Genomic DNA, 25,819 nt, shown 5'->3' with positions numbered 1-25,819 from the left:
AAGATCCTGTGCAGAACCCTCAAACTCAACTTGACAGGTGGACAAGAAAACAATGATCAACAACAGACGCTGCCTTCCTACTTTGCTCCAACTTGTTTCTCGGATTTAGTCGTGGTTCTCGCCTTCTTCATCAAAGCTCTGGCACTTGTAACTTTTTTTTCCTCTAACACTCAGAAATACGCAGTGCGCTTGAACGCCACATCAGTACAGGAAGAAAGGAAACAGATACGCAGTTATTCATCATCCTGTGTGTGTTCTATAAACAAATAATCCACATAATCCACACAGTAAAGATCATGAATGGATTCTCTGGTCGGAATCTGTCTATAGTGTCCAAACGCTATTCATTCTTCAAGACAACGCGTGGATGCTATGTTTGGGCACTTGACTAGTTTGTTAGGCACACATGGAGACATAGTTTTGGCAAATTGGCGAAAACCAGGGCGTACATAAACCGAGGTTTTACTGCATTTCGTAGTCCAGTCACTCTTAAAAGTCCAAATTTCAGTGCCTTTTTTTTTTTTGTAAACGTAAGCCGTCACCTTTTAGCGCCGCTTCATTGTGACATGTGCAACTTGCTTTTGCCCCCTGCAGAGCGGAGGGAGTACTGCAAGAGCGAGCGAACGCTTTGCATTATTTGGCTGAAGTTTGGTGGGCAAAATGCAAAGCCTTGGTGGGCCAGATTGAGAACCACTGGTCTAGTGTGTGTGTGGGAGGAGAAATGTGGTTTTCGTCCCGGGCACAGAACACTGGACCAACTCCACACCATTGCTAGGGTACTGGGGGGTACATAGGAGTTTGCCCAACCGGTCTACATGCGCTATGTGGACTTGGAAAAGGCATTCGACCCTTGCCCTTGCTGTGTCTTGTGGGGGGTGCTCCATGAGTATGGGAATGGTGGCACGCTACTACGTGCCATCTGGTCCTTGTACAACCGGAGCAGGAGCCTGGTTGGCCTCCGCCAAGGCTGCCCTCTGTCACCGATTCTGTTCATAATTTTCATGGACAGAATTTCTGAGAGGGTCCGGTTTGGGGGCCTTAGAATCTGGTCTCTGCTATTTGCAGACGATGTGGTCCTGATGGCCTCATCGGGCTGTGACCTGCAGCGTTTACTGGGGCGCTTTTCAGCTGAGTGTGAAGCTTCTGGGATGAGACTCAGCACCTCCAAATGTGAGGCCGTGGTTCTCAGTCGGAAAAGGGTGGATTTAAATGAGGTCTTGCCCCAGGTGGAGGAGTTCAAGTATCTTGTTCACGAGTGAGGGAAGGTTGGAGCGTGAGGACGACAGGCAGATCGGCGTAAGGTCTGCAGTAATGCGGTCGCTGTACCAAACTGTCGTGAAGAGAGAGCTGAGCCAGAAGGCAAAGCTTCTCAATTTACCCCCCCATCTATGTTCCCACCCTCACCTGTGGTCATGAGCTTTGGGTTGTGACCGAAAGAATGAGATTGGGGCTCAGAGTAGAGCCGGTGCTCCTTCACATGGAGAGGAGCGAGTTGAGGTGGCTCGGGCATCCAGTCCGGATGCCTGGCCCCGGGGCAGACCTAGGACACGCTGCAGCGATCATGTCTCACAGCTGGCCTTGGAGCGCCTCAATGTGGCCCCGGTGGAACTAGAAGAGGTGGCCGGGGACCAGGAAGTCTGGACAAGGATGTGCTTCTTCAGTCTCATTTTGCCACACAGCACAATTCATGGATGATTAGAAGTATCCCTGCTTTTTTCATGTGAGTTCATGTGAGGACTGCATCCTAACAAATTGCAGTGTGTGTCGTGGATGTCGGATCAGTCAGTCTTCGCCCAGTGCTGAGTGGTCCTGACATGGCCTACCTTGGCTCCCGAGCGTTTCTTCAGTGTGTGGCCCCTGAGTGCCTTCAACCGGTCACGTACAAGCTGATGAGGGATGGTCTCCTGATTGACACTTCCACACATCTCCAAGCGGCCCAGCCTGCAACGTTCTCCCTGAAGGTCACTGTGATGTCAGAGGGGTTGTACCACTGTGAGGCCGACACTGAAGGAAGCACAGGAGCGAGCAACAGCATCAGACTAAGTGTAGTTAGTGAGTTGCAACCTAAAAGATCATAAAAGTTGCACTCCCACCCTTTCTCTCACCATGCTGATCATGTGCTTCGCTTGCAGCTCCTGATTCAAACACCAGAGTGACATCTGACCCCTTCCCGCCTGTGGTTTACGAGGGGTCGAGAATGGTTTTGAGCTGCGATGCTGCGCGGGGCTCCCACCTCTCCTACACCTGGTTTCACAACAGGACGGAAGTGACTCCTGCAACCAGGACTGGCAATAAGCTTGTGATGGAGAGGGTGACTCCAGAGCATGCTGGGTATTATTACTGTACGGCGTGGTCCAGGGTGCGAGACGTCCAACGAGTTTCCAGCAGTTCAGAGGTGAAGATGGCAGTAAAAGGTATAAATTACCAGTCAAATTAGGCGCAGGTGTACTTCAACGTTTTTGTCGTCATATAAAAACCATTTTGTCCACACCCCTACTCATCTCTCGCCATGTTCTCCTCTCTTCCTTTACACTTTAGTCTATCTTTCAAAACCAAAGATCTCTCTCTCCGTCTTCAAAGATGGGGGGAGTTACCGTGGTAACGTGACCTGCTGGTCATCAAGAGGAACTCCTCCCATCAACTTCTCCCTCGCGGTGGATGATAAGGCAGTGGCTTCTGTTCTGGCAGCTGAGTCTCTCAGTGCCTGGTTCAACGTGACAGTGGTCCCCCGGCTGGATGTGGGCGTGGCTCGATGCTGGGTGAAAAATGAGGTGCAGGAGTTGAAGAGTGAGCCTTTGACACTGGAAGTGGGTATGAGGCACTCGCGTGAGGGAAATGCCCTGACAATGTCTTATCGACTCGTATCACTTATTTCTCGTCTTCATCTTTCCTTGCTCGTATGTCCAGTGCCAGTTGGAGGAGATGTTCACGTGGAAGTTGAATATCTCTACACAGCTCACTCCTTACTTGCTGCAGCACGACTGACGTGTCATGTCAGTCGAGGCTCTTTCCCTTTGGTCGCTTGGCTTTTGAACGACTCCCTTCTTCCCTCTGAGACGCTAGATGATGATTCCCACGATTACGCCCTGACGGACCGCAGACGTACTCTTATCCTGGTCAAGTTCCGCCTCCAACAGTTAGGGTATTACCGATGCAGGGTCAGGGACAGCTATGACGACGCCGGCGCCTGGCTGGAGAGTGGAGCTGTGCTAATCCAAGTGAAAGGTGAAAATAATGTATCATCTATGGTCTCACAGTTTCTAAAGTCATGTCAGCGTTCGAGACATTTATTTTGTCATTTTGTACCGCTTATGCTGATCACAGTCACGAGTGAGCTCCAGCCTATCACAGCAGTGAGAGGTGCGGTACACCCTCAACTGATCACCAGCCAATTACACGACATATACTGTACAGTAAACGCGAGATGGACAGGCGGATTGTTGCGGCGTCTGCAGTGATGCGGACTCTGATTCGGTCCGCTGCGGCTCGGGCATCTAGCCCGGACGCCTCCCCGGTGAGGTGTTACGGGCACACCCAGGCCCTGGGGCAGACCTAGGACACGCTGGAGGGATTATGTCTCCCGGCTGGCCTGGGAACGCCTTGGGGTCCTCCCGGTGGAATTGGAAGAGGCAGCCGGGACTGGACTTCCCTACTGAGACTGCTTCCCCCGCGACCCGGACCCAGATAAGCAGAATTGCGCCAATAATGGTGATGGTCTTGTAGTACATTCCAGTCTTGTATCATTTACCCACGTGTGTTGAGAGTAGGAGTACCCTGGTTTCTGGGCTATAAGTTGCACTTTCTGTCGTAGTTTGGCTGGTCCTGCGACTTACAGTTGGGTGCGACTTATTTTTGTAAGCGCATTACTGCAGACGCTGCCCTGATCCGTTTGTCGACCTCACGCTCCAACCTTCCCTCACTCGTGAACAAGACGCCAAGATACTCCCCTCAGCAGGGGATGAAATGCTTCCTAAGAGGTTTCACTGTACCATACAATGTTTAATTAGTCAAACAAATCCACATTTCACAGCAAGATTTCACAGTTGAGATTTGAAAAGCTCTGAGGTTTGTAGCCTGCTGGAGGCGCGAGAAGACAAATCAATCAATATGCCCCCCAAAAACGACAAAACCACCGCAAAACTCGTTTCATATTCTGCCGTCACACTTTGTGCATCTCCCTTCCCGTTTAGACGTGATGCCTGACAGCACACTCCTGGAAACACCTTCTCCTGAGACATCAGCGAGTAAACAGCTCACCTACTTCACAACACTGCTTTACAGCGCATAAAGACACAACTAACCCTTCCCGTCTTCTACAGACGTGAGCACAGAGATGATCGCCATAGCGTTCTGCTGCTTTCTTCTCCTCACGTTGGCAGTCGGCATCGTCAGCGTGTACATGATGATTGAGGACAAACAAGGTGTGTCTGTGTGTGTTATGAGGGGACTTTCAATGGCTGGAGAAGTAAATACGTTCATTTTTGCAGGTCTTCCACGCAGTTCTGCAACAAAGTAAGAGTAAATTGTGCTCCGTTTATCATGTCAAATAACATGACTATTGATATTAACATTTATTCATGCTTTTTCCTTCCAGTTGTCGGTCCAATGTGCTGCCTTTATCTGAAGCTATCTGCAACTCGGAGGTAAAGCAGGCTGATACCGTCCCAACGGGCTGGGATCTAAACAACCAGATACATACGCTCAGGACGCCAAACAATGTTCTGTTTAGGGACCCAATTTGGCCAAGAATTAAAACTACTGTATTTTTTGCTTTGGATTGCTATTGCTTGTTACAAGCCCACATAAGTCACCTTTCTTCCTTTTTTGCTGTTCTAGATTGTGGAGCTCACGGTGTGAGGGTGCGCCTTTCATCAAACGCATCAACTTTTCAAGCATATTTTCTTTCATTTTTCATTCATCACGTTGTCTGCTGGTATTCCAGTTCTCCCATTTTTTATTTTCACTTCCGTTGCGGAGAACATTGTCATAAACACAAATCAATTAAAGCCAAATAAACACCGCCAACACTACTTCTACTTCTTCCAAATCATTTCTAACATCCATTCATCTTCTTCCACTTATCCGAGGTGGGGTCGTGGGGGCAGAAGCCTAAGTAGGGAAAGCTCAGACTTTCCTCTGCCCAGCTACTTCTTCCAGCTCCTCCCGGCGGATCCCGAGGCGTTCCCAGGTATAGTCTCTCCAATGTGTCCTGGGTGGGCCTGTCGCGATAACAAATTTTGCTGGTTGATAATTGTGCTACGAATTATCGTTGATAATCGATATTATAGGCATTTTTCAGACACTTTTTTCCATTAATAGTCATGAGAGGTGCAATTTACATTTGAACCACTAGATGGTACTCAATTATAGTGTACCTGTGTGAGCCACATAGCTTGACACAAAAGTTGCCTGTATAGACCCTGTCTGTGTTAAAGGGGACCTATTATGCTTTTCCGACCTATAAATGTTGTGACAATGTTGTATTCTTGTGTTAAATGATGCCATCGCGTCAGATAATGAGGTTTGCGCATTTGGAAGTGAACGCTGAGAGCAGTTTTGGAGGGCACTGCACGCTTTTTTTTAACACCGAGTTCCATTGACGTCAATGAAACCTGGACTTCCTTATATGGGCATGCCCAGCACCCCCGCTCTGTTCACGGTGTTAGCACATCGAGCAATGGCTCCCAGGAAATGTTTGTTGGGGTGTGCCTAAAGAGGCGAGCATCAGGCAGAAGTGGTTGGAGTTGTTGATTCCCGACCAGCAAGAGAGGAGCATATTTTGCTCCTCTGTCAACGGCACTTCACACGGGACTGTTTCATGAACACGGGCCAATACAAAGCTGGACTGTCCACCAAACTGTTGCTGAAGTCCGACACCTTTCCAACGTTACCTGGTCGTGTTGAAGAGTCAGAGGAGCAACCTGTAAGTAACAATTTATCAATGCCCTAACTGTTTATTTTGTGTAAGTAATACAACAAAATGGGTTCTGCAGCTGTCTGGAAGTCCTCGGGAGCACTTGGGAGTGTGACCAATCACAGGGGAGTGAGCTCGGCGGGAGGCGTATCTGGAGGAGGGCCGAGGGTGGACTAAATTACATAGATCGTTTGGGCGGGAGGCAGGAAACACTGCAGGAAAAGGTGCCGAGTCTGGAAGATCTAGAAAGCTTTCTGTGCGGGTTATGCGTGTAGCTGCTCTACAGGAGTCCACAACTCAACACAAATGCCCGAAAATTAGTATAATAGGTCCCATTTAAGAAAAAAAAAACACTCCAATTAAAACTACACACACACACCCGCAGTTATGTGGTGTATCGTTAAACTAATGTCTTCTTTCACTCGGTTATACAGTTCAGGAATTGCTGTTTATGACATGTGCATGTACGTCCTCCCAGGCAACCCGTACTGTCTGTCACACATTTCTAACATTTCCCGAAGTGTTGGCTTTTCAACAGTATTGAAACAGCATTTTGCGCTGTTTAGTTTGATATTGCCTCACGCCTCAGTAAGCGTTGGCTGTCGGGATGAAGGCTCTGCTGCGCATCCACACTGGAGTTGTAGCATTCGGCTTAGAAACTTAGAAATCGCTTTTGTGCCTTCATTCATATTAGCGTTTTCTTGCTAACTCGCTAATTGCTAGACCTCTGTCCGTGTATCCACTCACTGCTAGCCCCGCCTCCACGTACTGGGACAAAGGCTGACAGGAGGGGTCACTCCCTCTGTTCATTCCACTATAGAACCAATGCACACAGACACATGTAGAGTGAACCCTCGTCTTCCAGCCTGTGTGGTACAGCGAGACGAGGAAAAGGAACAGGCATACGTGTATGCACATGTCAATTTATCAAGGCCGGCAAAATTATCAACCGCATTTTTTTCCAATCGTTTGATTAATCAATTTTTCGATTATGGTGACAGGCCTAGTGACGCATCCTACATCCCCAGGGAGGCGTCCGAGAGGCATCCTGACAAGATGCCCGAGCCAACTCATCTGTCTCCTCTCAATGCAGAGGAGCAGCGCTTCTACTCTCATGCTTCTCACCTTATCTCTAAGGGAGAGCCCAGCCACCCCACAGAAAAAAATCATTTTCTGGTACCCGCCATCTTGTCTTCCCGCTCACTACCCAAATCTCATGACCGTAGGTGCGGGTAGGAACGTAGATCCACCGCTAAATCGGGAGCTTTGCCTTTCGGCTCAGCTCCTTCTTCGCCACAACGGACCAATGCAGACTCTGCATCATCCACCAGTTCACCTCACGTAAAAAGGAACTAGTATTTCATTTATAATTTTTTCTATTATTTGGCCTAAATTTGACCTAAGTTAGACCTAAATTACTTCCATTTTGTAATCATATAATAACTCAATCGGTCTTTCCCTGAAACGTTATTTTTGCAACGCTAATCAATTCCCTCGCTGAGAATTTCATACGTACTGTATGTCTACATCATACGTACTATATGTCTATATCATACGTACTCTATGTCTATATCATATGTACTATGTCTATATCATATGTACTATGTCTATATCATATGTACTATAATACTATATCATACGTACTATATGTGTACATCATATGTACTATGTCTATATCATATGTACTATGTCTATATCATATGTACTATGTCTATATCATACGTACTATATGTCTATATCATATGTACTATGTCTATATCATATGTACTATATGTCTAGATCATACGTACTATATGTCTATATCATACGTACTCTATGTCTATATCATATGTACTATGTCTATATCATATGTACTATGTCTATATCATATGTACTATATGTCTAGATCATACGTACTATATGTCTATATCATACATACTATATGTCTATATCATATGTACTATGTCTATATCATATGTACTATATGTCTAGATCATACGTACTATATGACTAGATCATACGTACTATATGTCTATATCATACGTACTATGTCTATATCATATGTACTATATGTCTATATCATACGTACTATATGTCTATATCATACGTACTCTATGTCTACATCATACGTACTATATGTCTATATCATATGTACTATGTCTATATCATATGTACTATATGTCTAGATCATACGTACTATATGTCTATATCATACGTACTCTATGTCTATATCATATGTACTGTCTATATCATACGTACTATATGTCTATATCATATGTACTATGTCTATATCATATGTACTATATGTCTAGATCATACGTACTATATGTCTATATCATATGTACTCTATGTCTATATCATATGTACTATGTCTATATCATATGTACTATGTCTATATCATATGTACTATATGTCTAGATCATACGTACTATATGTCTATATCATACATACTATATGTCTATATCATATGTACTATGTCTATATCATATGTACTATATGTCTAGATCATACGTACTATATGTCTATATCATACGTACTATATGTCTATATCATATGTACTGTCTATATCATACGTACTATATGTCTATATCATATGTACTATGTCTATATCATATGTACTATGTCTATATCATATGTACTATATGTCTAGATCATACGTACTATATGTCTATATCATACGTACTCTATGTCTATATCATATGTACTGTCTATATCATACGTACTATATGTCTATATCATATGTACTATGTCTATATCATATGTACTATATGTCTAGATCATACGTACTATATGTCTATATCATACGTACTCTATGTCTATATCATATGTACTATGTCTATATCATATGTACTATGTCTATATCATATGTACTATATGTCTAGATCATACGTACTATATGTCTATATCATACATACTATATGTCTATATCATATGTACTATGTCTGTATCATATGTACTATATGTCTAGATCATACGTACTATATGTCTATATCATACGTACTATATGTCTATATCATATGTACTATATGTCTAGATCATACGTACTATATGTCTATATCATACGTACTATATGTCTATATCATATGTACTATGTCTATATCATATGTACAGTACTATGTCTATATCATATGTACTATATGTCTAGATCATACGTACTATATGTCTATATCATACGTACTATATGTCTATATCCATTATCAGAGCTGGCCGGCCCATTAGGCAATATAGGTATAGATGCTAAGTACTCCTTTTTATAATTATTTTATGTAGTTTTGGATATACTGTAGTTATTGCATAGTGTAAATGTAGAATAGAGTTATTGTGTGCAAACTGTGTGGTTATTAAAATTGTTTGATGTTGCATTTACAATTTATTCCTATTATCATTCACTTATTTACATGATTTGTATTTTGCATAATGGTATTTATATTGCATTTCAGATGTTTTTTTGTGTGTGACAACCCTGTAAATTGGATGACACGTTATCTTACAAATGAAAGACTGGTAAAAACAATGCTAATCCCATTTTTTCCATTTTTCCAGGACCATAATCATTAGTTTCTGTCAGGCCGAAGTGTCTCGTCCCTCTTTTCCACTTCATCATTATATGTGCTGTGAAGCTTTACAAAGGTTTTTGCTTGTAGTTCTTTTATTTTCTATTATGAAATCCCTTCCAGCTTTCATGACATGGCTTTATAGTCTTTCTTTGTAATCATTCCCATACTAATGGGGTATTTCTATTGAGTCGCAATATGTCCTCCAATAGGCCCGTTCTCATCTTGTGTTTTTTGTGACATATTTTACTATATCTTGTTTCCTTTTATATTCTATCATAGCTTGAAAATGGTATCTTGAAACCCTGAAAGCCTTGTTTCATTTTTGACTTAAAATTGCTTGTGTAGGCCTACTGTACGTACAATCTTGCGTCCACCATTGTTCTTTTCCATTCCCATGGAGGAGAGCGGGAAAACCAGGCTTGCCAACCAGGCTTTTTTGCAATTTAATGAAATAAAACGGTGCTTTGTCCCCCATTATTTATTACATGTAAATGATAGAAGCATGTTAAGAAGATTGTGTTACATCCACAACGATGATGTCACACGTTATATATGCTTATGATGTTGTCAAAGTTCTGCAGCTTCATTTACTGCTGCTGTTCTCACAAGCACACTTGTGACTGGTCCGCTGGTACTTAGAAGAAAATCTTTCATCGCAAACACCGCAACTAAACACTTTCTCATCAGTGTGTGTTCTCATGTGTGCTTTCAAACACTGCTTCCGTACAAATCCCGCACCACAGACTGAACAGGAAAAGGGTTTCTCTCCGGTGTGTAGTCTTGTGTGTGTGCTCAAATTTGACTTCAGAGAGAATGTTTTACCACAAACAGAGCACAGGAACGGTTTCTCTCCCGTGTGTCTTCTCATGTGTATTTTCAAACAATGATTTTGTGTGAAACCTGTACCACACACTGAGCAGATGAACGGTTTTTCCCCAGTGTGCGTTCTCATGTGTTTTTTCAAATACTGATTTCGTACAAACCCTACACCGCAGGTGGAACAGGTGAAAGGTTTCTCTCCGGTGTGCGTTCTCGTGTGTATTACAAGTGTTTTCTGTTTACAAAAGCTTTTGCTGCAGATTGAACACGTATATGGTTTTTCCCCAGTGTGTCTTCTCATGTGATTTTTCAAATCTTGATTTCGTCTAAAACCTGCCCCACAGACTGGACAGGTAAAGGGTTTCTCCCCAGTGTGTATTCTCATGTGTATTTTCAAATACTGACTTTGTACAAAATCTGTACCGCACACTGAACAGGAAAATGGCTTCTCTCCGGTGTGTATTCTTGTGTGAACCGTCAAGCTTCCTTTCTGAGAGAAACCTTTGCCACACACTGAGCACACGAACGGTTTCTCTCCTGTGTGGGTTCTCATGTGTCTTTCCAAGGTGGACTTGTTGACAAGGGTTTTCCCACATTGAGAGCATTTCCAGTGTGTGTTGTCGGTGTGACACGTCATATCGGCTCTCAAGTCTTCATCGTCTGTGTCTGGAGGGTGCGACGTTGTGTCTTCACTATCTGACAGCGGAGCTAAGAGGTTGTCTGGTTGTGATCCTCTACAGCAGTCTTCATCAGCCTCTGTTGTCACGCTGCCGCTTGGAGCCGCCGCCTTTCTCTCCCCCTCACTTTGACCTTTGTCTTCATCGTCTTCACTTTTCACAGGGACGCCGATCACTGGGAACGCCTCCAGTCTTTCAAGATGTTCTGCCTCCTGACTGATGCTGTGTTCCTCCTCTTCCTGTTTAATGTGGGGGGGCTGTAGCTCCTCCTCTTCTTCTTTAATGTGGTGGGTCTGTGGCTCCTCCTGCTTCATCCTGGTGCTCCACTCCTGTTGCTATGGGGGACGTCTGCAGGACACAAGAAGACAAATGCAGCTTGGTAAAAAAACAAAACAAAAAAAAAGCCAAACAAAGCCTCCTTGTCAGTGGTGTCTCCCCTTCATTCCCAGCAGGGGGCAGTTTGGACCCAAACATGGAGTGAAAAGAACAAGTGTAGTGACTCCAAAGGTTTCGTGGGCCATCTGTACAACCGCAGTTGTTATGCCAGGCCTGTAAATTTAGCCGTTAGGTACGACCCCCACATGACCCAGCCTGTGTGTCATCCAGAGAAGCAAAAAGCAAAAAAAAGAAAAAATGGAGCCAGCCCTGAGGAAATTCTTACCACCGTAATGCCTGTGAATGCAACACTCCCAGTCCCGTCCCTCGTTTATCACGGTTAGTAGCAGACCACGATTAGTGAATTTCCACAATATTAATAAATGGAATATTTTCGTAGTTTTGACATAGAAAACCTGTTTACAATCTTCTAAATACAGTTTTTAACATTATTAGAGCCCTCAAGACACAATAACATCCCTATAATCACCTTTACACTATTACCCAATACTGTACAGTCCCCAACTTACGAACACAATTGCTTCCAGACGACCGTTCTGATATAGGTACTACATGTACGTGTATACATATACAGTATATGTGTATATATGTAAATATGAGTTTGGATGTAGTAGTAATATTAAACCAGGATAATTAATGAAAAAAACAATAATAAAAGTGATATAATACGTAATGATAAATGTTATTTACCTTTGAAGAGGAGTGGTCGAGCATACGTCGTTGTGGTGGAGGAGGAGGAGTTATTGAAAAAAAGGACAAATGGTCGTCGTGGTTAGACTCTTCTAAAAGAGGTAGTGTTCTGTGGGTGGTGTAGAATTAAGCAGGCCTATTAACTCTTCATAAACTTTAATCACACGCATTTACAGCTACAATTTAGCTACAATTTAGCTTTCCATTTCTCCTTTACACTCTCTCCCCACCTTCTTCCTCTACCTGTTGGTCCCATTAGCAGTGTCACAGTGCCCTCTACTGGTCAAGCATGCAGCAGTATAAATAATGGAGTTACAGTATTACAAGGCAAAATACATGAAAATACAGACCAGTCAGCTTGTGTTCGTATCTCCGAACATTTGCTAGTCGAGTGTTCGTAAGTTGGGGACCTAGTGTATTCTTGTGCCTTGTATTTGTATTTTAGTTCGTTTGGTTAGTTTAGTTTTAGTTCGTCTGGACCAAAAGGTCCGGGGCCCCTGATGATGATGTCCAATTGCCAGTGACCACATATAAAGTTATGTTACATAGTAAGTATGAAACAAACCTGCTGTGTGGAACACCACTTGATGCTTCTTGGAAACAGCGTCCAGTCGCCGTTCGTTCTCCTGTTTTGTCCGAGAAAGTTCCTCCTCGCACTCTGCTACCGTTCTTTCGAACAAATATTTCTTCGGCAGCCGCAGTTACCCGCGTACTTTACACACACTTTTCACATTATCAAGCTGACAACACACGCACACTTGAGCTCTGCATCGCGATGTGTTCATCACTTCCGCGTCTCTTTGTTTGCGGATAGCGATCTAAGCTAGCCGGAGAAGCTTCACAATTCACTGAGACGCGTTTATCCTGACATGACGAATTAATAATGTATTCTCTCTTATATAGTGTGTGGAAATATAAACAAAATATAGAACAAACTCAATAATAACCGCTTCATCGAATTGTCTTGCTGTTTCACTTTCCTTGGTCCTTTTCGCTATTTCCGGCAGACAAGACACAGGTACATTCTAGCATTACTGCCTTCCTTAGGTGAGGAGGTGTTATTACACCCTGGTTGTAGTGATGTGTCGGTCGCGAACGAATCGGTTCTAATAGTCGGCTGTTTGAAATTAAAAACAAAGAGCCGGTTCGCGTCGTTGGGAGCCTATTGGGAGCAGAGCGTTTTTTTCCTCGTCTTTTTTCTGTTAAAGGCGAACATCATTGGTCAAGATGTGCGGTGGCGTCTCTTTGTCAGCCAAGGATGTGTGTGTGTGTGTGTGTGCTTTCTACAAGTGCAAGCTGAAGCAGGCTTGACAAGGTTGCCAAGCAACCCAACAGTGCATCCATCGTTTAATTCTTCAGTACTTCTATTGTTTCATTCTAGTCACCCCTAACACTCCCATGTTATCTTTCAGCATTTTGAAGCTCTACTTGGAACCTCCTCAAGATCCAACAGTGCAAAATGTAAATTCTTGCAATTTTTAAACTGGTCTTAAAAATGTTATTCAGAAGTGTATATGTTGTGTAATGGAGTAAACATCTTTAATAATTGTCTGTGTCCGGCTACATTAGTCAGAGTGCACTTTGATGCTTTTGGGGCTAGCTTAGCTTGCTAGCTGCTAACAAACAGAAGTAACAGAAGTTACGTATGTAATATGCTTGTACCATTTCATTGCAATAAAACTTAACAAAAAGCTGTGACACTCAAATTATTTTAATAAATTGCAAACTTGAGCCAAAAAGAGAGACTGAAAAGCCTGGTTAGCAAGACAGTCTGTTAGCATTTAGCATCATTTTCCTGTTTGCCTGCTCTTGTCCGCTTTCCTTTGTCTGTCTACCACTGCTTTTCTTTGACATTGAATGGCTTTTGTCCACTGTTCATTTGTGATGGCGTGACCTATTTCACCACACACTTTATAGGTCAAGGATGTAATGACACCTCCACTCCTGAGGATGGCAGCATTGCACTCACTGTGTATTACCGGATGTACGAAACAAGGCAAGGAAAAGGTGAGCAAGCGTCACTACGCAATCCGTACCGGAAAACTCAATCGGTTCTGCACATGCGCAAGACTAGTTACTTGCTCCATTCGGGAATTTTTTCGACAGCGCTTCTGCAACGTCACGTGCTGTGGTACTTATTATTATTTTTTAAATGTACGAACGTAAATGGTCGATAACCATACTACATATATGTCATATATTGGGTGGTTATTTTCTTAGTGACTCTTATTAAAAGACTTGCATGAAGATACTTCTATTCACCTGACCTTATGTAAAAATCTATGCAATGCACATACCGCATGCGCAGATGCACCACAGATGGAAACGTCATATCCGGTCACGTGTAATCTACATCAGTAAATACAAAACGTAAAATACAGTGATATTTGCATGTAAACAACCACAAGCAGAGTGAAATAATGGCTTATTCTACAGGATTGAGCTGTTTAAAAAAATGAAAAATAGCATCCATCCAAAAATATCCATCATCCATCCATTTTCTATGCCGTTTATCCACATTAGGGTCGCGAGGGTATGCTGGAACCTATCATACAAACATATCTTGCTAGCAAATGTTATTGTCTGTATTTTTTCAGTGGCAAAAAATACTTTAAAAAATTATGGCATCAAGAAAAGAGGGCTTATAATTGATCCACTTGCACCATGGATATGATATAAAAATTTAAAAAAAAAAAGATCGAGTATGCTGTAATTTCTCCAATTTTAGCGTTTTCTGCTGTGAAATGGCTCGAGGGATTACGTAGATTATACGCACGTAAATGACAGGATATAGACGCGTTGTGCACATGCGTAGAACCGATTGCATTTCCGGTACGGATTGCTTAGTGACAGCAGGTTGTTGTTATGGCTGCAACCAGCTATTAAGCTAAAAGAATTAGAAGAACTCCACGTTAATTCCTTCATTTTTACGTTTGTAGGTTTGTCTATCCTATAACAAAATACACGTTATTAATTCTTCATGCGAGGATAAACTCGTCCCAGTGAACCTGGAAGCTTCTCGGGTAGCATAGCTTGCTAGATGCTAACAAAGACAGGCGGAAGTTAGCAACACATCGCTGAGCAAAGTGTGGTGGGGTGTGTGTGTGTGTGTGTAAAGTGTCGCTATTGTGTGAAAATGTGTAAAGTGCAAATGCTGAGGGCGCTGGTGAATCAGCGGCTAATTGCGGCTGTCGAAGACATTTTTGTAGTGTTGGAAAGAACGATAGCAGAGTACGAGGAGGAACTTTGTCGGACGAAAGAGGAGAACGAGCGGCAGCGTCAACTACTGGACGCTGTTTTCAAGGATCATCAAGTTGTGTTACACACAGCAGGTTTGTGGTTACTAACTTTATATTTCATCATTAACATAAAAACGGCACTTGGGGTAACTTTACTGACCGGAGGAGCATTGTCAAGAAGTGGGGGTATGGAAATTGTTGGGTTTTCAGCTCCCTTGGACATGTTGAGGACTGATCACAATGAACCAATCAGTCAATATCATATATTATTATTACATTCATGACAATAATGTTGACAACAGTATCGTTTATTGGCAATAATTTGTTATCGTGACTGGCATTGTGTATATATAGCATAATAATGCGAGTACACCGCATCAAAAGCAATAAACTTTCATTTCTCAAGGGTATTTAACATTGTAATTGTAATGTCCAGAGAACAAACAACATAATACAAAAAATACACCGTCTGTGGGCACGCACCATAGGCCTGTCACGACGTCAATAAATGGATTAACTGTACGATAATTAAAAACAAACAAATAGATAATTTTGCCGGGTGTCAGCAGAAGGTACCCTGACTGCTGTGAGGAACACCTCAGAGACACTGTCAGAACATACGCTGGTGCAGGACAATGCCTCATGTGACGGAGCAAAGCTGGACTTTTCTAAAGCATGTTTGTCTCCTTGTGACCTGCAGATATCAGTGACCAACATCTTCCCGCTGAGCAGCAGGAGTGGAGCTCCAGGATGGAGGAGGAGGAACCACAGCCCCCCCACATTAAAGAGGAAGAGGAGGAGCCACAGCCCCTCCACATTAAAGAGGAAGGCGAGCATGACAGCATCAGTCAAAGAGGAGAACATTGTGAAGGACTGGAGGACTTTCCAATGATTGGTGTCCCTGTGAAGCATGAGGATGATGAAGAGGAATGTCAAAGTGAGGAGAACAGAGAGGTGGAGCCTCCAAGCAACAGCTTCACTCAACACATGATAACAGAATCTGATGGAGACCACTGTGGAGGATCACAAGCTCACAGCCCCTTAGCGCCACTACCAGATGGTGACGATGCGACATCACGCTTTCCTGACACGGACGATGAAGACCCTAAAGCCGATATAACATGCAACACTGACAACACGCACGTTAAATGCTCTCAATGTGGGAAAACTTTTACCCACAAGGGAAATCTAAAGGTACACATGAACATCCACACAGGAGAGAAACCATTCATGTGCTCAGTTTGTGGGAAGCGATTCTTTCGGAAGGAACATTTGATAACACACACAAGAATACACACCGGAGAGAAACCTTTTTCCTGTTCAGTCTGCGGTAAAGGTTTTACACGAGATCAGTATTTGAAAATACACATGAGAACGCACACAGGAGAAAAACCTTTCACCTGCTCAATCTGCGACAAGAGCTTTTGTGACCGAAGAACACTTGTAACGCACATGAGAACACACACTGGTAACAAAGTGTTTAGTTGCAGTGTGTGCCATGAAAGATTCTCTTATAAGTACCAAGTTAACAATCACAAGTGTGCTGGTGATGAAGCTGCAGGACTCAGGGTACCTTAACAAGTTCCAAATCCAATAAATTCAATTTAAAGAGTCCCTGACGTGATTCAGCAACTTTGCTTAAATATGTTATATATTATTTGTAATTATCTTCTACATTGTTCCATTTTTGAAAGCAAACGGTAAATTGGCAAAAATGGCATTTATAGTTGATGGCGCCAGCCGTGACGAGTTAGCTCTCACTGTTCAGCCTCATTTCCGGAAGTGATGTCATCGGGGTGACACCTCTCAGCTAAAGCAGAGTAAACAAACACTTCCCGAGGTAGATGGTGGACTTGGTTCAGTTTGTTTTTCATCCAAATAGTAGTCATACCAAAATGTTGTGTTGCTGCTGGATGTTCATAGTACTCGAGTGATATTGTAAATTTGTTTTCTTTTCCAATGGACGAAGCAAGTTCAGAGAATGAGAGACAGACGCCCACCTCGAGTTCTGTTCTTTGCAGTGATCATTTCACTGATGACTGCTTTGAAGGAAGACTTTTACAGGAAGCATTTGGTGGAAAGTACGCTATAAACGCATTTTGAAAAATGATGCTATTCCATCGGTACACTGGATTAAAAAACCCCCAAGAAGAACAACGTCAGAGTTGCCACAGAATCTTTTCAGAGCCATGTATATGTTTACTGTGGGCATCAGTGGTGACGGCCATGACATAAAATAAATCAGGCGATAAAGACCCCTTTACGCTCATTAAGAAGCCGATTTAAAACAATACTCGAAGAATAAACAACTTAATTTACGCTTACCATTCTGTGTTTTGAAGGTGACCAATCTTCTTTTCCATGTTAAGGCTTAAGTCCATCTTCTGCAAGTTCTCTATTTCATCTCCAAAGGTTTTTCCCTCCTCGAAAACTATTGACACATGGCTCAAATGTTGGCTATAAACACTGTAAACATCCTCTGTCTCGTACGGCGCCATGTTTGTTTACCTGAGTGAAAGTTTTCTCGATTGCGTCACGGCTCGTCACGGCTGGCGCCATCAACTATATATGTCACTTATACGAAATTAACATTCGCTTTCAAATATCGAGCAATGTAGAGCATAGTTACAAACAATATATAACAAAGTTGATGACTCATGTTGGGGGACCCTTAAAGACCTCAAAATGTCCAACTTTAAGTATGACTTTGAAGGGTCTTAAAACTGTATTAGCATTACATATTATTTAAGACAAATGCATGAACTTCAATCCCACTGTTAAATGTTTCAATTTCTGAGGATGCTACAACATAACTACAAAACGTAACTAAAGTACCTGTGCAGCCCCATCACAGCACAACAAGCTGGTGTGTCGTGAGCGCGCCGCGGTGAGTTACAGCAGAGAAGCTTAAAGAAAGCCCACAGCGAAGCTGAATTAATTGTTGAAGATGTTTTACATAATTTAGTTAAGCATTTTATGTTCCAATGTGACAGAGCTGTGAACAAATTCATACACTTTACAAGTTTTCCTTCATGTCTTTTGTATTTTTTTCCTGCCACTACTGTATGGATATGAAATGGGTCTTAAATTGCATTCATTGCGGTCTTCAAAAAGTCTTACATTTGCAGACGCCTGTTTTAAATGACGTGTCAAGACTTGGACATCATCGCATAGAGGGAAACGTGTGACATCGTTGTTGTGTAACACGGTCTTGCTAATGCGCTTCTACTGTTTAAAACCCCTGCGGGTTTGGGGTGTAGAATAGGCCCGCTGTACTCCCAGCAGGTTGTAACAGACGACTAAGTGGGACGGTCTGTTTGCTGTGGACTGCGACCCGTGTCGGGGGAGAAAGGGATCCTGGTGATTGAGTGGATGGTGAGACTGCGGTCCTCCTGAAGCAACACATCACTTTGGCCCTGGCTTCATCTCGTCGGGTAGTTATATAGGCCTGGATATAACCAATCGGCTGGTGGTGTTTAGCCCTAAAATACAACGAAAGTAACATAATTAATATTAATTAATATTTACATTACTTTGTAATCTACATAACTGTGAATTAACCATCTTTATCTAGATTTGTATTCTAGAAGGCAGCTGCTTAATCAGGTCAATCGGGGTGTAACTTATTACGTTCAGAGTATAGTACTGTTGTATCCCTGTCGTCAGTATAAGATGTTTTTCTTTATATATATGGCGTCCCCTTGTTGGGCTCGGTGGTGGGTGGGGAGCAATGGTGCTGAATCCTAAATCATTCACTATGGCATCTAAAACAAAACAAAGGAAGAGAAGTAGATCAAGTGACTCTAACGAGGACCAGAAATCTTTCCCAAGATTCCTGGTCATTCAGGGTAGCGATCCGAACCAGCCACTCAAATTGTCGCTTTTCGCGATTAACAAAGGCATTGAGGGGCTGGCCGGATCTGTCAGGACAATATCCTGCCTAAGATATATAGGTATATCTAAGGCAGGGGTCACCAACGTTTGTCCTTGTGAGAGCTACTTTTACAAAATGAAAATGGCCAAGAGCTACTCATTTTTGTAACATTTATTTTCAGAGCTTATTTTAAACCCAAACAAAGCGAATATGCTTGTTTTACCAGAACATGAACAAAATGCTAGTGTCCACAACTCACATGTTGTATTTCACAATGCATTTCTTTCTACTGTTCTTTCATTATTAACTGAAAACCTGAATGAAAAGCAGGCTCGCGGGCACCTCATGTGGTCGTGGGGGGCTACCTGGTGCCCGCGGGCACCACGTTGGTGACCCCTGATCTAAGGTATATCCCCAGTATATCTGGGGATATACTGGAGGAAGTGGACAGGACGGCACAAGCACATAATCTGTCGAAGGTAAAGACATTTGTAAATATACCGGTAAAGGTGTCTGCACACAAAACTCTGAACTCCTGCAAGGGAGTTATCCGTTGCCCTGAACTCGTGGACTGTGATAACGCTGAAATTTTAGATGAGCTTTCAGACCAAGATGTTACCGACGTTTTTAGAGTAACAACTAATCACAGCGGATCTCCCAGCATTTATCAAAGTTGGGTATTTGAGAGGGAAAGTAGATCCATACATCCATTTTCTATACCGCTTCATCATCATTAGGGTCGCGGGGGCATGCTGGAGCCTATCCCAGCTGACTTCGGGCGACAGGTGGGGCACACCCTGGAGTGGTCGCCAGCCAACGGCAGGGCACATATAGACAAACAACCATTCACACGCACATTCATACCTATGGACAACTTAGAGTCGCCAATTAACCTAACCTGCATGTTTTTGGAATGTGGGAGGAAGCCGGAGTACCCGGAGAAAACCCACGCGCACACAGGGAGAACATGCAAACTCCACACAGAAATGCCCAGGGGCGAATCAAACCCAGGCCTTCCCAATCTCCTGACTGTTCCTTTATTGGCCAATGTGCTAACCACTAGACCACCATGCGGCCTGAAAGTAGACCCATACATTCCAAATCCGATCCGGTGCTTCAAATGTCAAAGGTTTGGACATTTCAAAACATATTGTAAAAGTCCGGAGTGCTGTGTGAAATGTGGCGAAGAAGGACATGTGGCTTCCGACTGCAGAGGCCAACCTAAATGCGTAAACTGCGGTGAATCACATTCGGCTGATGCGAGAAATTGTGCAAAGTGGGTAGAGGGAAGAAAAATTCAAGAAATAAAGACCTTAAACCATCTTTCTTACCTCGAAGCTCGCAAGCGCTTTCAGACACAACACAATTGCGGCATCACCTATGCAGATAGGGCAGGGTTGGCCACTGCAGTGGGACCTCAGAAAGTGACAGGTGGACCCCGTTCTGATGCAATTGCACAGACGGAGCTTACCTGGGTAACGGGTAGTACTCCAGTCCCGATCAAGAAAAGCTCTTCTACAATTACTGCAAAGGCCATTCACCAAATTACAAACAGGGATCACCAAAAAAAGGACGGACGAAAACAAATGAAAATCGTAGAAGTCGAAGCCTGTCACGAGATCCTCCTGCCAGAAGTGCTTCTGGTAGTGGTGCAGCTCGCAATGGCCAACAAACGAAAAAGCAAGCGGATAAAGTAAAAAATGTTCAGCCAAAGCTTAATGTGCCACAAAGTTTAACTACTAAAAATAACTATGAAGTTCTATCTATTGAGGGGGAAGATGATATGGACGTGACTCCCCCCACCACTCAGACGTCCAAAATACAAGTTGTCAAAAAGAAAGACAATACTTAAATGGGTAATGATAAAGAAATAGCCGTCATTCAATGGAATTGCCGTGGTCTGAAACCAAATTATGAGGAAATAAAGCGTCTTTTGTATGATCACAACCCTTCTGTTATTTGTTTACAGGAAACATTCCTGACAATGTCTGACAATATATCATTTCAGAATTCTAACATTTTGAACACCTTCAGTAATTCTGTGATAGATGGTAGACCTATCGGAGGCTCCTCTCTTTTAATAAAAAAGGGAACTCCACATGAAATTGTGGATATTCAAAGCAACCTCCAAGCTATCCCAGCTAAGGTAAGACTGCCTTGCACCTTTACTATATGTTCAGTGTATGTTCCACCCAGATTGCAACTTTCTCAAACAGAAATGGATAGTCTGGTTGACCAGCTTTCAGAACCCTTTTTATTAGTTGGCGATTTTAATGCCCACAATCCCCTCTGGGGTGGTCAAATTGTAAACAGATTTGGTAATATTGTTGAACGCACGATTGAACATTTTGATTTATGCCTTTTGAACGATAATTCTGCTACTTACCTCCACCCGGCCTCTGGCTCAATGACGACTATTGATTTTTCTATTTGCTCCCCAACAATTTTTATGGATTTTCAGTGGAGCGTCCATAGTGATCAATGTGGCAGTGGTCACTTTCCTATTTTTATGAAACTAGTAAAGTGTTTACCAGGAGAAAGAATTCCAAATTGGCAACTCCACAGAGCCAACTGGAATGCTTTTTCAGAACAATGTTCGCTAAATATAAATCATGAGAAACTCAGGGATACAGAAGATCCACTTATCTTTCTTTCTCGTTCATTACTTAACATAGCTACTAGCACAATACCGAAATCAAGTTCCTCCCCTCGTAGACACAACCCTTGGTTTAATACTGAATGCAAGGAAGCTGTTAAAAGCCGTAAAAAAGCACTGAGGACATTTAAAAAACACCCTATTAATGATAATTTACCAAAATATAAGCAGATACGCGCTAAAGCTCGCAACATCATTAAAAAAGCAAAAAGACAGTCTTGTCAGAATTATGTTTCTAAATTGAATATTCATACGTCTATTCACAAAGTATGGGAAATGATTAGAAAAATAAGTGGAAAGTACACAAGTAATTCTGTTTCCTATTTAACAAAAGGAGATGGAAATAAATGTACGGAAAGGCCTGACATTGTGAATTTGCTAGCACAGAAATTTGAACATAACTCATCAACGGACCACTGTACCCCAACATTTAGAATTTATAAGGATGAAGCTGAAAGTCAGGATCTTAATTTTCTACCAAACAATGAGGAAGATTACAACATCCCGAATCGAGAGATTAAATCAAGAAATCTCACAATACGGCAACTGGTCCAGATGATATTCATTATCAGTTTTTAAAACATTTGCCTGATGTGTCTCTTTCAGTTGTACTGGATATTTTTAATAGAATTTGGAGAACGGGTGTTTTTCCCGTTTCTTGGCGGGAGGCTATCATTATTCCAATCCCAAAGCCTGGAAAAGATGCATCAAAACCAACAAATTATCGGCCTATTTCTTTGACCAGCTGCCTCTGCAAGACAATGGAGAGAATGATCAATACTCGGTTGGTTTGGTTTTTAGAAAGGAAAAGATTGATATCTAAATATCAGAGTGGGTTTCGACAAAATCGAAGTACTGTTGATCAGCTTATTCGACTAGAGACTTTTATTCGTAATGGCACTATTCCAGGTCATCATGTGGTGTCTGTCTTCTTTGATCTTGAGAAGGCATATGACACCACCTGGAAGTATGGTATTCTGAGTGATCTCCATAATGCTGGGTTAAGAGGCAGACTGCCAATTTTCATTAAAAACCTCCTCTGTAATAGAGTGTTCCGAGTTTGCCTTGGATCGAGCCTCTCAAAATTATACAATCAAGAAATAGGAGTTCCTCAGGGTAGCATACTTTCTGTTACTTTGTTTTTGTTAGAGATCAACAACATTGTGGATGTCGTCACTCCTCGGCTCGACAGATCATTGTTTGTGGATGACCTTTGTATTTCTTGCTCTTCGGAGAATATGCTGACCATAGAAACAACTTTACAGAACTGCCTACATAGAATCGAAAAGGGGGCTGATGAAAATGGTTTTCGCTTCTCAAGAACAAAGATGGTATGCATTCACTTCTGCAATAAAAGGTCTTTACACCCTGACCCGGAAGTTAAAATAAATGGTTCTGTCATCCCGGTTACCCAACAAACAAAATATCTTGGCCTGGTATTTGATAACAAGCTAAACTTTAAGGCTCATATTGATCATGTGAGGCAAAAATGCCATAAAGCCTTAAACCTTTTAAAGGTAGTATCTAAAATGGATTGGGGTGCGGATCGCATCGTCCTGCTACGTCTCTATAGGTCTTTAGTCAGATCAAAACTTGATTATGGCTGTGCAGTTTATAGCTCTGCTCAAAAGTCCTACCTTGAGAAGTTAAAACCAATACAAAATCAAGGACTTAGAATTTGCCTTGGAGCCTCTCGTACTTCTCCGATGGAAAGCTTGTATGTGGAGGCAAATGAGCCTCCTCTGCATTTAAGATATCAAAAACTATCTCTTAACTATGCAACCAAATTAAAGAATAACCCATTAAATCCAACGTATGAAAATACCTTCAGACCACAATACGGGGTTTTTATGACCTTAAACCATCTTCCATCAAACGGTTTGGCTTCCGTGTTCCAGAAGCTCTAATGCAAGTTCTTGGTACCACTGATATTTCTCCATTCTTAGTACCCAATATTTCTCCTTGGGTGATCTCTCGTAACCCACACAGAGACTGCCCTGCAACGTGTAACATCTTGCTTTGCAGTGGCATCCCAGCTCTTCGGTCTCGAAGTCAGTCTGAAAAAGACAGAGGTTCTCCATCAGCCCGCCCCCAAGGAAGCGTACTGTCCACCACACATTACAATTGGTGAGACAAATCTGAAGGCAGTCCAACAGTTCACCTACCTGGGATGCATCATCTCCTCCGATGCAAGAATGGACAGAGGTGGACAACAGACTGGCAAAGGCAAGCAGTGCTTTCGGCAGACTCCATAGTCGTGTCTGGAACAACAAACACCTTAAGAAAGCCACAAAGATCAGCGTGTACAGAGCTGTGGTACTAACCACCCTCCTTTACGGCTCCGAGTCATGGGTCACTTACAGACACCACCTACGACTCCTGGAACGTTTCCACCAACGGTGTCTCCGTTCCATCCTCAGCATTCACTGGAGTGACTACAGCACAAACACTGAAGTACTTCAACTAGCGGGGATCACCAGTATCGAGGCTATGCTGTTGGAAACGCAACTACGCTGGGCAGGACACGTCTCAAGAATGGAGGATCACCGCCTACCCAAGATCGTCGTCTATGGTGAACTCTCCACTGGGCACCGTGACAGAGGAGGACCAAAAAAGAGGTACAAAGACTCTTTGAAAAAATCCCCGTCTACCTGCCACATCGACCATCGACAGTGGTCAGTCCTAGCTGCTTACCGAGGGGCTTGGCGGCGCGCTGTCCACCAGTCAGTCTCCTCCTTTGAGCGCAACCGTAGGGCTGCCATCGAAGAGAAGCGCAGTAGGAGAATGAACCGTGCAGTCACAGTACCAGCTCCAGATTCGTCATTCCCCTGCCCCCGCTGTGGCCGAGTGTGCCTGTCACGAATCGGCCTTATCAGCCACCAGCGCGCCTGTGCTAGACGTGTTCAGTGTCCCTAAAATCTTCGTTCGGGAAGCCTAGCCAAGAGTGGCACAATAAAGAAACAGGTTAGATTGCCAGACAGTGCTTCCATATACACTGCCGAGTTGTTGGCTTTGAAAATTGCTTTGGGTATAATCCAAAACACTGACGGAAAACATTTTGTTATTTTCACAGACTCTATATCTAGTCTAATGGCTGTACAATGTAGAGATCTTAAACATCCCTATATTGTACATGTAGCACTTGTATACACCGATATACTAACAATACTACAGGACCAGATCTAGGTTCAGAAGGAGTGGAATGAGAATGTGTAAATAGACCAAAGACCAAAAGTTGAAGTTTTTAAAAGCCGGGTGACCGTCGATCAACCGAGGAGGAGGAGGAGGCACCTCTGGGGGGCTGAGGGGGTTGAGGATGACTGGCTTGATGCGGGAGACGTGGAAAACCGGGTTGCAATGGAGTGACTCCGGGAGGCGCAATTTGACTGCGACCCGGTTGATAATCCTTGTTATGGGGTATGGGCCGACAAATCTGGGGGAGAGTTTGTTGGAGTCCACTGCCAAAGGAAGGTCACGGGAGGACAGCCACACCTTCTGGCCCACTTGGTAGTGAGGTGCAGGCGTACGGTGGCGATTGGTCACCCTCTGGTTCCACTCAGAGGTCCTAGAGAGGGCGGCCCTGGTGTTGCGCCAGGCCAGGCGTGCTCGGCGTAGGTGTGCCGTCACTAATGATACTCTGGATTCAAGGTCTTGGGAGGGAAATGCGGGTGGCTGAAAGCCGTAAGCGGCGTGGAAGGGGGATAGTCCAGTGGCGGAGCTGATGAGGGAATTGTGTGCGTACTCGATCCATGGAAGAACCGATGACCATGTGGCGGGCTGTTGGTGGCATACACACCGGATGGCTGCCTCCACGTCCTGATTAGTTCGTTCTGTCTGTCCGTTGCTCTGGGGGTGGTATACTGAGGATAGGCAGGGGGTTGCACCAAGTGTCTTGCAAAAGGCCCCCCAAACCGCCGACGTGAACTGGGGGCACCTGTCTGACACCACCTCCGCGGGAATGCCATGAAGGCGGAATATGTGGCGAACCAGGAGTTGTGCCGTCTTCAAGGCAGATGGT

The 25,819-nt window shown here is 43.4% G+C and overlaps 3 protein-coding genes across 9 annotated transcripts; 2 read left to right on the top strand and 1 right to left on the bottom strand.

Annotated features, from left to right (window-relative positions):
* The first annotated feature begins 1,813 nt into the window (after positions 1–1,813).
* Positions 1,814–6,379, top strand: LOC129183194 (Fc receptor-like protein 5). Of its 6 annotated transcripts, XM_054780174.1 has the most exons (8): positions 1,814–2,052; positions 2,133–2,414; positions 2,539–3,225; positions 4,191–4,244; positions 4,320–4,421; positions 4,488–4,512; positions 4,595–4,643; positions 4,837–5,001. In XM_054780174.1, exons 1-8 carry the CDS (start codon positions 1,815–1,817, stop codon positions 4,855–4,857), a joined length of 1,458 nt encoding a protein of 485 aa, XP_054636149.1. In that variant the 5' UTR covers position 1,814; the 3' UTR covers positions 4,858–5,001. The 6 variants fall into 6 exon arrangements, with proteins under 6 accessions (XP_054636149.1, XP_054636146.1, XP_054636145.1 ...); XM_054780171.1 differs by having other exon boundaries at positions 2,539–2,811; positions 2,908–3,225; positions 4,320–4,512; positions 4,595–6,379; XM_054780170.1 differs by having other exon boundaries at positions 4,595–6,379.
* A 3,380-nt stretch (positions 6,380–9,759) lies between these two features.
* LOC129182843 (oocyte zinc finger protein XlCOF6.1-like) lies at positions 9,760–13,021 on the bottom strand. Of its 2 annotated transcripts, XM_054779422.1 has the most exons (3): positions 12,598–13,021; positions 12,033–12,141; positions 9,760–11,294 (listed from the first exon to the last, which is right to left on the bottom strand). In XM_054779422.1, the coding sequence occupies exon 3, from the start codon at positions 11,258–11,260 to the stop codon at positions 10,034–10,036; it is 1,227 nt and encodes a 408-aa protein (XP_054635397.1). In that variant the 5' UTR covers positions 11,261–11,294; positions 12,033–12,141; positions 12,598–13,021; the 3' UTR covers positions 9,760–10,033. The 2 variants fall into 2 exon arrangements, with proteins under 2 accessions (XP_054635397.1, XP_054635396.1); XM_054779421.1 differs by lacking the exon at positions 12,033–12,141.
* Positions 13,022–14,873: 1,852 nt separating this feature from the next.
* Positions 14,874–21,075, top strand: LOC129182696 (zinc finger protein 350-like). The gene is made up of 2 exons (XM_054779122.1): positions 14,874–15,364; positions 15,972–21,075. Exons 1-2 carry the CDS (start codon positions 15,169–15,171, stop codon positions 16,847–16,849), a joined length of 1,074 nt encoding a protein of 357 aa, XP_054635097.1. The 5' UTR covers positions 14,874–15,168; the 3' UTR covers positions 16,850–21,075.
* Positions 21,076–25,819: the final 4,744 nt, after the last annotated feature.

The sequence above is a fragment of the Dunckerocampus dactyliophorus genome, chromosome 6, assembly GCF_027744805.1.
Source record: "Dunckerocampus dactyliophorus isolate RoL2022-P2 chromosome 6, RoL_Ddac_1.1, whole genome shotgun sequence".
In the NCBI taxonomy this organism is placed as follows: Eukaryota; Metazoa; Chordata; class Actinopteri; order Syngnathiformes; family Syngnathidae; genus Dunckerocampus; species Dunckerocampus dactyliophorus.
The sequence above is the reverse complement of the archived record's forward strand: the minus strand, read 5'-3'. Positions and strand labels throughout refer to the sequence as shown.